We start from the raw sequence: 13,583 nt of genomic DNA, 5'->3' as shown, positions 1-13,583 counted from the left end.
GTTTCCATGACAACAGGTTATCATTCTAATCCAAACTCTGCCAGGAGTCACCTTGTTACCTAAGTAACTTCTCTTTCTTGGCCTCCATTTTCTTCTAATGTAGGCAACACCCTGTAGAGGTGCTAAAAAGGGCATTGCAGATTGCAGAGGGGAGATAGTCAATCAAAGGAATGACCACAGCTGGGTCATGTGTAAAGCTCGCCTCATCATGTGTCCTGTGCCACTATCCTTCCTAGTCCTTTGCTTTCAGAAGCTGCCATCAAGCACTGTGACCCCCCCCCCCCGTCCCCGCCAAGTAGTATCTCCCTAAGATTTGCTTAGACTGGCCGTACGGAGCAGACTGATGCTGTAGGCCTGGGAGCTGAACTTCTAACACCCTGTCTTTGCTTCTCAGGAGAGCGTGGGCACTGTTGAGCGGACCCAGGATTCTGAAGGCTCCTTCCAGCTGGAGGACCCTACAGAGGTGACCCCAGGACTGAGCTTCTTCAACCCTGTCAGTGCCACTCCCAACAGCAAGGTGGGCGGGTTGAAAGGGTGGCATTTCCAACTATTTTCCCATCCATGTCTGCATCAGCTCTGACAGAGCGGGCAGAGGAGGGGATGGGGGGAAGGTCCAGTCTGCTTGTTGGGAACTAGCAGTGGGCACAGGGGATGCCCCATACTACAGGCAGCATGCCACGCGTTCGTAGGGGCCCTCCCTGAGGCTCAGCCATACCTGCCTCTTTCCTTCCTAGATCCTCAGAGACATGTGTGACGTGGAGCACGTTCTGTCAAAGCAGACCGCTCTGGATGCCTCCTCCCTTGGCCTCTCCGAGTTGAAGTGTATAGCGACAGAATCTCAAGAAAATAAAGCTCCAGGGAAGAAGAAGAAACGCACTCTGGCCAGCAATATGAGCTTCTTCTCTGGCTGCTCCCCTATTGAAGAGGAGGCCCACTGAGCTTGGCCTCGTCTCCCCCAGTCTGGCTGGGAACAGGCTTTCAGGTTGCACCCAGAAGGTGAACGACTCCTCTAGATTTCGGGTTTCTCTCTTGCTGTTGAAAAAAGGGACAGCACGTTTCTGAAAGGAAAGGAAACTGTGTTGGATGTTGCCCTCAGTCTCGAGCCCCAGACTACTATTCTCTCTTCTCCAGAAGGGTGCTAAGCTACCTGCCGAAGAGAGAAGCAACTGAACTTTCTCCTGGCTCATCCGGAAGCAATCCCTTACCTTCTAGCTCTTTCTGATCCAAATGCACTTAAGGCTGTCTCCCGGTGTGGGTGAGACCGAGGTGTGTTGTGTCTACGCTGTCTCAATGTGGCAGAGCCTGGCTTAGAAAATGGAATCTTTTAAAATGTTGGTGTTAAGTAAATAAATGAATAAAGTTTAGTCCATCTACTGTTCGGAAAGATCCTTCTGTGCTTGGGGGAGAAACACAACCTCAGCCTCACTGCCTTGTAATGGGCCTCTTCCCCCAAAGGGAACGTAGGGCGCCAAGTCCTGTCCTGTGTTGCTCTCCTACCTTAGGAAATTGGAGTAACACTAGCAAGGCCAGCAGCCCTGTGTGCAGACCTGGGAGGAAAGGGCCGGATTGGTAAGCACTTGCACGCACCTGCCACACTTACTTGCTCCTCACAAAAGCTCCAGGTGCATAGGTGTCCTTATTTTCCAGATCAGGAAACTGATCTGGAAAGAAGTTAAGTAAGTTAGCTAAAGTCACAAAGTCAGTGAAGAGTAGAGCTGGGGCTTGAAGCCAGGTCTCACACCAAAGCTGGCCGAGTGGTGCCACAGCAGTGGCCGTCCTGTCATGCACCGCTGCCTGGAGCAGAGGACCCAGGCTTACTGTGCACCAGAGTTCTCAGACGGGGCCAGGCCCTGGAACACCCAACAGTTTGCCGGGTGGCCGTGCAGCCTTCTGAGGACTTTGCAAGCCCTATGACTCCTGTGCATACATTCTCAATGCCAGGCCCCCTTAACAAAGCTCTCAGAGCACCCTCACAACTCGACACATGAAAGTCAAGGCTCCTCCAGAATTCACCAGAGCCACGCAAAGGAACCTGAGGGACAGCCTGCCCAGAAGGCAGGCTGCAGGAGGAGGAGGTACCTCCCGCCCTTCTCTGGCCTCCCGCCAGGAAGCCCTGCTTCTCTGCATTTTAATGCCTAGGGAGCAAGGGAGCCTCTGCCAAGTAGAGCCCCTGGATACAATGGGAAGGCAGAGAGGAGGGGGGCTGTCTCTTGGCAGAAGAGAGCTAGTCTTCCTTCTCTCTGGTCCAAACCCAGTGCGTGTGGGGGAGGGGTGAATGAGCTTATCCCCAGAGAAGGCCTCTTTTCCCACCAACACTGCGCTAGTCCCCGGGCTTGGGGGCTTTGAGCCACTGCATCATGGCTAAAAGGCAGAGAGGGAAGGTCAGTCACGGCAGCCCCCAGCCCCCGTCCCACCCAGAGCCCTGTGCAGCCAGCCCTTATGTGCAGCTGATGGGACATAACAGCATCTTTTTTATGCTGCGGACAGAAGGTGCCACGTGCCAAACCTGACCAGGGGAGACCTGTATGATGGGTCCTACAAACTCAGAGACCAAAAGTACCCACAGAGTGGTCTGAACATAAAAATTCCTAACTGAAGCGGGTCCTGGCGGGTAGTCGTGGCAGGCAGTCACGTCCTAGGCCTGTAGCTTCCTTGACAAAGGTCAATGTTTACCTTCCTTGAGCCTGGCTGTTGTCTCTGTGCATCTAAGATAACATACCTTTGAAAGGTCAGGGTAATCTTCTTTTCCAGACCCCTCAGGGCACACCCACCCCACTGGATCATGAGACCACGTTGTTATCTCGTCCCCCGCATACCATCTCTGTGTGCTGTAAATGTTAACTCCTGTCCCCACCCATGTGACAGAGGTCTGTCTCTCCCTGTTACTTCTTACCCAATCCCAGACATTTCCCCGCTTTGCTTTCTCCCACCCCCTTAACCTCCCACCAATGGATGGCGTGGAACCCTCCTTATGTCTCCTCCTAATACTAATGCATAAAAGAAGCTGCAAAACTGCCATTCTCTGCAGCCTTTGCTCATTCCCTTGAGATTTTGCTTCCTGGCAATTGTCATCAGTTTAGCTCAAGTAAAGTGAAAATTCTGTCCAGGTCTGGACATTTCTTACATCGACAATGTGTTCTTCTTCCAAAAACCTGTGACCCTAACTCTCTACCGTCTTCAAATCATTCTTGTAAGCAGACTTTAGGTGCCTTGGAGACAAGGCACAGGAACGACATAAGTTTCAGCTCATCCTGACCGAGCATCTCCTGTCTGGGCTGATGGGGTGCAAAGGAGTGGGATACAAGTGTCACCCAAGATCCACAAGGCCCATGGGGACCCCTGGCCCAGAAACAGGGCGACCTGCTGCCTGGAGTACAGGAAGTAGCTCACAGCTCTGTCTGGTCAGCACACCTTGCAGAAGTGGAAGTGCATCCAAGAGGGCAGGGAGGCTGGTGAAGCCAGGCTGTCCTCCCAGCAAGCTTGAGACTCGATGCTAGACTCCGTCACACACACACCCTTTCCCAGGGGGCTGGCTGGGCCCCTCTTCTCACTGCCAAGTTGCAAAGTTGTGTAATCGCCTCCCCCCAGCTTCCCGCCTGCCCTGTGCCCTGAGCCCTCGCCTCCCTGAGCCAGGACAAAGCCCCAGCAGTGACTGAGAGGGGAGCAGGAGGAGGGACAGAGGGATGGGGAGGGCTGCACAAAGGAATTCCTCACCCCAAGCCCCCTGACCGGCAGGCAGCGAGTAAAGACACAGATCTGCTCTCCCTCCCACTTTCTCCCTCCCATCTTCCCACCCTGGCTAGGCACTGGCCAGAGAGCAGCGGCAGGCCTTCGGAGAGGACCCACGCAGCCTCCTGTAGGTGGCAACAGTGCCACCTGTTTGACCGGTGGGGCTGAGCCAAAGACTGGAAGAGGGAGGAGGCAGACAAGTCGGAGAAGAGCCGGGAAGCCGAGCAGTGCAGAGCAGAAAGCAGACTGCCGCTGAGAAAAGGTGTGAGGGGAGGCTGGGGGCTCCAGGCGGGGCGGGGGTTGGAGGCTGCCTCCCACCGGCTGGGATGGGGCCCAGAGACTGGGCTTTGCAGGCTGCTCAGAACTGACCCCCATCCTCCAGACAGCTCCTGGAGGGAGGTGGGACTCTGGCAGGCAGTGCCTGGGGTCCAGGGGCAGGAGCTGAGGGGAGGCGGGCGTGTGGACGGAGCCCAGGGCAGGCTACTGCAACCCAGTCCAGGGGGATGGGGGAGAAGCAGGGCCTCCCTGTGGAATGGCTTTCTCCTGGGAGGGGGCTTGGGGCAGGGAAAGGTTTGCTTCCCTGAGTCCCCCACCACTCAGCGCCCTACCCTAACGTTTGCCAAAGCAAGCATAGGGTAAGGAGGGAAGTTTTGGGAGCAGCCACACCCTCCCTCCTTTCAGGGGCCCAGACACTGTGCACCCCGCTAAAACTGCACAACCTTGGGAGAGCCCAGATGACAAGTGGTCGTGCCCCTTAGGCCACACACACTGTGGGTGCAGTTTTACATACTCAAAGTCATCTGGAAACCTATTTGTACTGCCAGCCACTGGTGCACGCACATGTATAAATGCTGACACAGGTCGCACCCTCTCCTGTAGAATCACCATCATACACGCAGCTGAGTTTGGGGATTACTAAGCCAGCTTGGTCAGTCCCAAAAGCACATGGCACTGGGACCCTCTGCCCCAAGACAACCACCCCCCACACACCTTTGCCCTGTATTTGTTGTACTTTCACCTAAGTGACCTCAGAGGGTGGGGCCCCTGAAAGGGACAAGGTGGAGACTGGGTTCTTGGCTGGGGTGGGCGATGACTGGGCCAGAAGGGATAGGACTGGGGCAAGAAGGCTTGGCTTTTCCAGTTGTGTGCAGACAGGAACAGGGTCCCTTCAGAAGGCTGTGCCCCTCAAGTCTTCCTCTTCTTGGCCCTGCTCCCTGCCCCCTGGGAGGTGGAGACAAGATCTTTCAGTCAGCTTTGTGATGTGTGCGATCTCTGTCTCCATAGCAACTTGCCAACTGCTTGGCCTTCCTTTAGCCCCAGGTCAGAACTGGAACTTCTGCTTTAGGTTACTCCTGATTTCCTGGGGTGGAAGGCTCCAGAAGGGGCTGCTAGAAGTGTGGCCAGATGTGGCTCGACTTGCTGAACTGAGTTTGCCCCACCCTGGGCAGGCACTCCATCCCCAGAGCTGGATGGGTGTGCATTCTGCCTGCAAAGAGGCTGGACGTCCTGCGTGTCCCACTGACCGTCCAGGTGTCCAGATTAAGGGGAAACAATGACCCTGGAGATTGTCCCCCTCTGCTCACCTTCTCATCCAGCCTGGCACGCGGGGCCTCCCTCGTGACTTCCGTTGCTGGGCAGCAGCCTGGACATCCACTCCTCCCCCGGGCTCCCCACATATACTGGGAGGAAGGCTGTGATCTACCTTCTGCCAGGGTCCCTGATGGCCGAGTGTCCCTTCCCCCAGGCCCTCACCATGGCCGAATCCCCCGGCTGCTGCTCCACCTGGGCCCGCTGCCTCCACTGCCTGTATAGCTGCCACTGGAGGAAATGCCCCAAAGAGAGGATGCGAACCAGCAAGGTGGAGTAGGGATGGGGGCCCGGAAGTCCAAGGCAGAGGTCACTTGGAGGGGAGAAGGAGGCCACATGTGCTCAGATGCAGCTGGGGGGAAGGGGCTTTCTCTTCCCAAGAAGAAAAACCCCGTCCGATATGGAAACAGCTGCCTGCGCAGCAGAGCAGCCCAACGCCTGGCAGGAAAGCCCCGTGAGCTTGGGGACTCCGACCTGGAAGTGGGATCGGCTGTGAGCTTCTCTCCTGCCCCTTTGCAGTGCGACTGTGTCTGGTTTGGCCTGCTCTTCCTCACCTTCCTCTTCTCCCTGTGCTGGCTGTACATCGGGCTCATCCTCCTCAATGACCTGCACAACTTCAATGAGTGTGTCATGGACCCCTCTCGTCAGCAGACATGTCCTGGGACCCCTGGGTGCTCCGACATCCCCAGGCCGGGCCAGCTCTCCTGCTTCCTCCTTAGAAGTCTCCCCAGTCCTTGGAGCCCCTGGCCCTGTGGAGGGTTGTCCCTCACTCCCTTCTGGGTCCACCCACGCCACCTCCCGTCAGGCCACTGCTAACACCCCTTCCGGCTCTCCGACACCTCCCTGTCCCCTGCCCCAGATTCCTGTTCCGCCAGTGGGGACGCTGGATGGACTGGTCCCTGGCATTCCTGCTGGTCATCTCTCTCCTGGTCACGTATGCGTCCCTGCTATTGGTGGGTCCTGGGGCCACTGGCCTAACCCCCACCTCAGCCCTTCCTGGCGGCTCAGCCCTACCCCTTTGTTCTCACCCGACCACTGGGGGGGGCAGGAGGAGGGAGGCGTCAACCCGGGACGCCCACCTGAGAGGCCCCTGTTGGCGCTGTCTGTCCCCAGCTCCTGGCCTTACTCCTGCGGCTCTGTGGCCAGCCACTGCATCTGCACACCATCCACAAGGTAGGGGTAGGGCGGGACGGGGGCCACTGGGCCCAGCACTATACAGTGACGTCACTATACTGTCCCCGGGCTCAAACTCAGGACCTGAACAAACGCCAATCAATATTTGCCGAGGGAAAGAAGGAAGTGGAGGGGTCCGGGGAAGGCCATGGTCGTGTTTTCGTAGAGTGACGGGCAGCCCTGCTTGGCACACAAGGCCCCATTTACCGCGGCCCTTAGGTGCTGCTGCTCCTCGTTATGCTTCTTGTGGCCGCTGGCCTTGTGGGAGTGGACGTCCAATGGCGGCAGGAGTGGCGTAGCTTACGTCTGTCACTGCAGGTGAGTGGCCAACCCCAGGGCCGATCTTGCTCTCTGGTCCCCCAACACTGCAAGTAGCTCTGAGCTCCAAAGGTCCTCAGAGGACAAAAGCAGGGGCACCAGAGACCAGCGCCCTCCTCACCAGCTCTCGCCCACAGGCCACAGCCCCTTTCCTTCACATTGGAGCAGTTGCTGGCATCACCCTTCTGGCCTGGCCTGTGGCTGATACCTTCTACCATATCCGCCGAACAGGTGCCAACTCCACCCCACACCCTCGCTGGCCACTCATGCTCCTGCTGCCTGCTGCCTGCTTTCCTGCACTGCTCTCCACTGCCTGCCCCCAGTGCTCGCCTGTTGCCCTTTCTCCACAGCCTGTCCCCCACTCCCACAGGTCCCAAGATTCTGCTCCTGCTCGTATTTTTGGGAGTTGCCCTGGCCATCTACCTGGCCCCTCTGTGCATCTCTTCACCCTGTCTCATGGAACCCAGAGACTTACCCCCCAAGCCTGGGCTGGTGGGACACCGAGGGGCCCCCATGGTGAGTGTTGGGCAGAATGTTGGGGTGGGGAGGGTCTACAGCAGCCCACCTGTGGGTTTGCTGGCTCCCACCCTTCCCCACGACCTCGTCACCAGCTCCCTCCCACAGCTGGCCCCCGAGAACACCCTGATGTCGCTGCGGAAGACAGCCGAGTGTGGAGCTGCTGTGTTTGAGACCGATGTGATGGTCAGGTGAGGGAATCTGGGTGCTGAGAGGCACGGAGGGCAGCTCCGGAAACAACGAGCACCCCAGAGCTCGGGCCTCTGACAGCCCTTGTGCCCTCAGCTCCGACGGGATCCCCTTCCTCATGCACGACGAGCACCTGAGCAGGACCACAGATGTGGCCTCTGTGTTCCCAGCCCGAATCACCGACCACAGCAGTGACTTCTCCTGGGCTGAACTGAAGAGACTCAATGCCGGAACCTGGTTCCTGGAGGTGAGGACAGCCACGCAGGACAGAGTTCACTCGCTGATAAGCATCTGCTGAGCCCTGGGCAATAAGTCTATGGTCTCTGCTGCCAGAATATGAAACCCTGTGCAACAGCAGTATCGTTAGTGGGTAGAAGTAGGAGAGAGGTCACCACTTGGTGGGATGGGGGTGGGAGAGGATCAGGACTGCTTTCACGGGAGAGGATACAAGAGCAGGGCGCGTGGCACGGGGGACAGGGGTGGGGTCAAATATGTGGGCGTAGCAGGAGGTGAGACTGGCGAGGCAGCCAGAGGCTTGGTCTCGGAGGGATACCTGTTCCTTGTCAAAAAGTGAAACATCAGAGACATCATTGAAAAATGGAAAAGCCTCTCATAATGCAACCCCTCTGAGACACTCACTGTTAACAGTCGGGTCCATAGTCCATAGACGTGTGTACATACATGCATACACATGCACCCACACATACACATACATGTGTGCACATGTTCTTGTTCATTTTGCACACAGGAAAACTTCATGTATTCTTTTGCAGCTTCCTTTTTTCCCATTTAACTCACTATCTAATGACACATCCGACTCTTAAGATCAAGGGATGTCTGGGTTTGAATCCTGGTTTCTCCACTTCCTAGCCGTGTGAGCCTGGGCAAGACTCCTTAGGCTCTGGGCTTCATTCTCCTCATCTGTGAAATGGGAATAGTAACAGTACCTTGAAGGATTTGGGGAGGATTAAATAAATGGATACACATAAAGTATTTCTAACATCGCCTGGTACACAGTAAATACTTAATATGTGTTAGGTAGCTCGCTTTCTCCATGTCAGTGATTAAGACAAACTGCAAGGGGAGGAGAAGACAGTGGCAGAGGTTTGCAATAGCCTCTGGGAGCAGTGGGAGAGGGTGCCAATGAAGCACAAGTGAAAGGATGGCTAAGCCTCCCTAGACGGAAAAAGGACCACATGGTGTGCCCCGCCCACTAGGCGTAGGCGATGGAGATACAGCCACAAACCTCCGGATAGATCGGGAGGAAACCGAGGGGTCAAAATCCCGATCTCCGTGAAACCAAAGAGAAAGTGTAACGGGAGAGGAAGTCAGGAAACTGCGAGGGTAGGAAGTCGGGGTCGCAGAGTAAAGTGTTAGAGGGTCTGAAAAAGGTCAGTTTGGAGAAAGAAAGAGCCTGGCTCAGACGTGGGCAGAAGCTGGACAGCGAGTGGGGGCTGAGTAAAGATGGAGAGGATGCGGGAATGGCCTGCAGGCTTCTTCTGCTCCTGAAATAATTTCCCTGGTCTTATAGAGGCGACCCTTCTGGGGAGCCAAGCGGCTGTCAGGCCGTGATCGGAAAGAAGCTGCGACTCAGACAGTACCAATGCTGGAAGAGCTACTGAAGCAAGCTGCAGTCCTGAACCTTTCCATCATGTTTGACTTACGTCGCCCCCCGCGAAACCACACGTACTATGACACTTTCGTGAATCAGACCTTGGAGACTGTGCTCAGTTCAAGGGTGCCTCAAGCCATGGTGATGTTGCCGGGACCCCAAGTGCCCTCTGGCCCCTCGCCCCACCCCCCACCCCCACCTCCCCTAGGCCATGGTGATAGTCTTGTGCTGCCCCTGGCCCAGGGCCCCACCCCAGCTCATGTACCCCATTCTGTGGTCAAAACTTCCCCAGCTTCACCCTCATCCTCCCTGAACCACAGGTCCTTTGGCTCCCGGATGAAGATCGGGCTCATGTCCAAAAACGGGCACCCAGAATGCGTCAGATATATGGACAGCAGGGAGGCGACACAGCTGAGAGGCCCCAGTTTCTCAACCTCCCCTATCAAGACCTGCCACTACTGGATGTCAAGTGAGTGCCAAAGGACAGGAGCCGAGGGGTCACACGAGGCTTGATGATGGGGAAGAGCCATTGATTCATTCATTCACTCATACAACAAGTATTTATCAAACACTTGCTATGTGTTAGGCACTATTTATTGCAGGCTTTGGGCATACAAGTGAAAGAGACAGACAATAAACCACTGAACAAGATATGTGCATATTGGACACCAATAAGTGATATGAAGATGATAAAATGGGGAGATGCAATAGAGAAATTGGGGTTGGGGGTGAGGGGCTCTGCAGGGGCCACATTAGGAAGAGTGGATACACAGGTGGTGTCTGGGCTGAGACCTGACAGATCATGGGAGTCAACAGCCGATGAGCGAGGGGTAGGCAAGGCTGGAGAGGTAGGCAGGGGCAAAGTGGGCAGGACCTTGTAGGCCACGACAAGGATTTTAGCTCTGACTCTACACCAAAGAGATGATTACCAGAGGATGCATGCAGGACAGAGAGGTGACAGAGTTGCAGGTGTGAGCTGGGCCCCAGAGGCTGAGCCAGCCAGTAAACAGGATAGACCATAAATCATGCAGTTGCCAAGGTCACTTCTAATGTCCTCATGGTCAGATAGAGAAAAACGGGCACTGAATGACAGCCCAGTTATCATAAATGTTTCAAGGACCTTTCCCCAAGTTGTCACCATACAAGAAGGCACAACCTCGGGTCTGGCCTTCACCTTAGTCTTATCCTGGTCAACATCAACTGTTGATCACGTTTCCAAAAGACGTGACTTGGGAATGAATACAGTGACGATGAAATGGAGGTCTAAGCCCTGAAATGATAGGCCAAACCAAGATGAAATGCGTCAGGGACAGATGTAAATACCTATACTTGAGGCCCAAAGGAAGCTCAGTTGCATACAGACGAGAGGACACACCAGCACCAGCAGGGATGTGTGAAAAAGACCAGGGCTCTGATTGGAACAGTTTTACATAATGAAGAATGAGTCTTTGGTGGCACATGACATCGCCAAAACTAACCTGACCCCGGGCTGCCTTCACACAGGAACAGTGCCCGGAAGGCTACTCAGAGCTGCTCCAAGCCCACCCGAGTGTCATGTGCCCACGCAGACCCCACACTTCCAAAGGAACGTTGATAACTCGGAGTCAGGCCAGATTACAGGGGTTTGGAGGGTGAAGGGAGTGATAAGTCAGGTTCTGAGCCCCAGTTGAAGAAATCGGGGCTGTGGGGCCCACAGAGGAGAAGACTCAGGGGGACGTGGTCACTGTTCCTCATACCTCTGAAGGGCTGTCATGGGAGGTGAGGAGGTGAGGCACATTTGTGTGGCCCCAGACAGCAAAGCTAGGTCCCACAAGTGGAATCCACCAGAAGACAGAATTCAGCCATGCAGAGAAAACCACTTGGTCAGGGGCTGCTATGGAAGGTACGACTGGTAGCGCCTGGGCCATGACACTGCAGCGTCAGGCACAGACGGGGGCTGCCTCGCATGCCTTGTACCCCACCATTCTGGATGCTCCCTGTTTCTACCCCACCTGCACAGGGGACTGCACCAGGACAACGTGTCGGTGAACCTATTTGTAGTGAACAAAGCCTGGCTCTTCTCCTTACTCTGGTGTGCAGGGGTGGATTCTGTCACCACCAACGACTGCCAGCTGCTACAGCAAATGCGGCACCCCGTCTGGCTTATTGTAAGGGCTCTGACACTCATCCCTCCTCCTTTTCGCCCATCTCTGCTGCTCCATAACCTGCCCCTCTCTTCTTTACTTGTCCCTCCATATACTACCTTTGTGGTGGGGCTCTGGCCACTGACAGGGGCCTACTCCTACTCTCACAGCCGCCTCAAACCTACCTAATGATGTGGCTGGTCACAGACGGTGTCTCCATCCTGCTGCTTTTGTGGACCTTCCTACTCCATGGGTGAGTGCTTTGTGCCCCCACTTCCTGGATCCGTATTCTCCCAGGGTTCTGGGATGTGGGGGTTGGTCTGTTGTCTTTCTCGGAGATTTCTAGACCCTTCCTTGTACACCAAATTGGTTTGAACCCGGTAAAAGCAGTTTGGGGGAACCCAGGGTCAAAAGATAGTGCTTGAAGCTGGCTGAACTGATAATGGGAAGCTTTCCTCCCTACAGGAGATGTGCTCAGGACAGACAGAGAACTGGTAAGAACTTTCTCCCTTCACCTCATTTTCTCCTCCTCTAGCCTTCCCCTTGCTCACCCCCAATGTGTCCCCGTCCCCTCTCCAGGCTTCGAATCAGCAGTGCTGCTGACCAGGATCAACAATTTCATCATGGAGTGAATGCCCTGCCCTGGGCCCCCACCAGCAGTGACCAACAGCAGGAAGAGGGAATGGCAACTGTGGAATATTGGTGGGGATGGGGTGGGGTGATCTCTGCCAACAGGAAGTTTTAAACTATGGGGCCCTCTGCCCAGATGATGGACACACCGTCAGCTTCCATGTAAGCTGCTGCCCTTCGAGTTTTGACCGAGGTACTTGGAAAGGCAGTGAGTCATGAGCAGTTTGTCCCGAAATGAAAGTAGAACAGAGGAGATTGCCAAGATAATGGTTCAGACGTGTAAGCACGTATTCTTGTGTAGAAGGCACTGGCGTGACAGGGACAGGACAGGTTGGAACAGCGACTGAAGATGACAAAGCACCCTTTCCTGAAGAACTAAGATAATGGAGACACCGATCCCAGTCCATTCACTGTCACCCCTGCCCCCTGCAATTTAGCTGCTTTCCTGCCTGGGAGCTGGGGCCTCACCAGCCCATGTAGCCATGTAGTTCAGTGCTTACTTTACAGGTGGCTTTTTGCTAAGCACAGCTTTCTTCAACGCAAGGTAGTTCCCGTTTCTTGTTAATCCGTTTCTCAATGAACTTAATGCTCACTGGGCCACAGTCTAATCTTTTCAACGCTGGGGCTGGGTGGAGGATGCACCCTCCGTTGAGGGTTGTATGTGACATGACATTGAGGGGTCGTCACCGGGAGGACCACTTGAGGCAATCAGTGAAGGGCTGCAAGAAGGACGCGGGAGAGCCGCCGCCACAGGGGTGGTCCGGGTGGCGGAGGCGCGCGGTGCAGAATTGCGCTGCAGCTCCACCTGGTGGCCACCTGCCCCAGGAGGAGGGCGGCGCCGGTCCTCACCGTGCTGGGTTTGCTGCATGCCACCTGTTTCCCCCGCCAGTTGGGGATCTGTGTCCTTGACTCGGATCCTGAGGGCATGGTCCGATTTCTACAAGTTTCGCTTCTCTGGGCTGCGCGCAGGGTCTGGTGCCCCAGCCCGCCTTCCCCTAGAGGAACAAGTTCCCAGTGTGTTTGCTGCTCGTGAGTCCCCGGGCTAAACAGCCCAGTTGACTAGCGCGGAGATGGCCTAGGATGAGGAGTCTGGTAGAACGGGGGAGGGGCCAAGGCAAAGACGGGGACTTGAGGGGGCTCTGTGGCTGACTCTTCAGTCCCCTACCGCACCAACATTCGCCCCGATTCGTGCCTCCACGCGAAGGCAAATCGAATTGAAGCTCGGGCGAGGTCAGGAGGTTCGGGTCTCCATTCCGTCCCTCTCGCCAGACTGGGACCTGGGGGGAGGCACTAGCACCCCGGGACAAGCCCCTACTCGGTCTCAGAGCAGCCTCCAGGACTACAATTCCCAAGATGCTCCCGGTACCTCCGGTATGGCGATTGATGGAGGCGAGTTTGAATTTGCGTTCCCGTTCCTCCTCCTCCCGGATCCCGCCCCTTCCTCTCTCACCGCCCCGCCGCCACCGCCCTGCGCTGTCACACAGGCAGCCATCCTCACTGACACATAACTGACCTGCAGCTGGCGCCGGGGCCGGGTCTTCTCCGGTCCACGCTTCCTGGTACCCGACAGGTCTCCTTTACACACTGCCTTTTCGGGCTGCATTTTCTTAGTTTGGCCGGTTCCGGATCCTGCCCCTCCGTCAGGCCGACCGCCGGCCTCAGCTCTGTTGCGCCCCGCCTGTCAGGGACGGCCGGCTCTCACCTCT

At 56.0% G+C, this 13,583-nt stretch overlaps 2 protein-coding genes across 3 annotated transcripts in view; both read left to right on the top strand.

Annotated features, from left to right (window-relative positions):
• The window catches only part of KIF4A (kinesin family member 4A), an 87,136-nt gene extending 85,762 nt beyond the window's left edge, over nucleotides 1–1,374 (top strand). The window contains exons 29-30 of the mRNA XM_081042702.1: nucleotides 395–517; nucleotides 735–1,374. Coding sequence (XP_080898828.1) covers nucleotides 395–517; nucleotides 735–938 — 327 coding nt within the window. The 3' untranslated portion in view covers nucleotides 939–1,374. The remainder of the gene's footprint in view (nucleotides 1–394; nucleotides 518–734) is intronic.
• A 2,475-nt stretch (nucleotides 1,375–3,849) lies between these two features.
• On the top strand, nucleotides 3,850–12,474 carry GDPD2 (glycerophosphodiester phosphodiesterase domain containing 2). 2 transcript variants are annotated; one of them, XM_081042205.1, is made up of 16 exons: nucleotides 3,866–3,991; nucleotides 5,474–5,587; nucleotides 5,836–5,939; nucleotides 6,176–6,269; nucleotides 6,430–6,489; nucleotides 6,709–6,807; nucleotides 6,945–7,038; nucleotides 7,178–7,323; nucleotides 7,432–7,514; nucleotides 7,609–7,759; nucleotides 9,044–9,265; nucleotides 9,445–9,593; nucleotides 11,124–11,271; nucleotides 11,418–11,500; nucleotides 11,713–11,741; nucleotides 11,827–12,474. In XM_081042205.1, exons 2-16 carry the CDS (start codon nucleotides 5,483–5,485, stop codon nucleotides 11,877–11,879), a joined length of 1,620 nt encoding a protein of 539 aa, XP_080898331.1. In that variant the 5' UTR covers nucleotides 3,866–3,991; nucleotides 5,474–5,482; the 3' UTR covers nucleotides 11,880–12,474. The 2 variants fall into 2 exon arrangements, with proteins under 2 accessions (XP_080898332.1, XP_080898331.1); XM_081042206.1 differs by lacking the exon at nucleotides 5,474–5,587 and having other exon boundaries at nucleotides 3,850–3,991.
• The last annotated feature ends 1,109 nt before the right edge of the window (nucleotides 12,475–13,583 follow it).

Source organism: Rhinolophus hipposideros (assembly GCF_964194185.1).
Source record: "Rhinolophus hipposideros genome assembly, chromosome: X".
Taxonomy (NCBI): Eukaryota; Metazoa; Chordata; class Mammalia; order Chiroptera; family Rhinolophidae; genus Rhinolophus; species Rhinolophus hipposideros.
The sequence above is the reverse complement of the archived record's forward strand: the minus strand, read 5'-3'. Positions and strand labels throughout refer to the sequence as shown.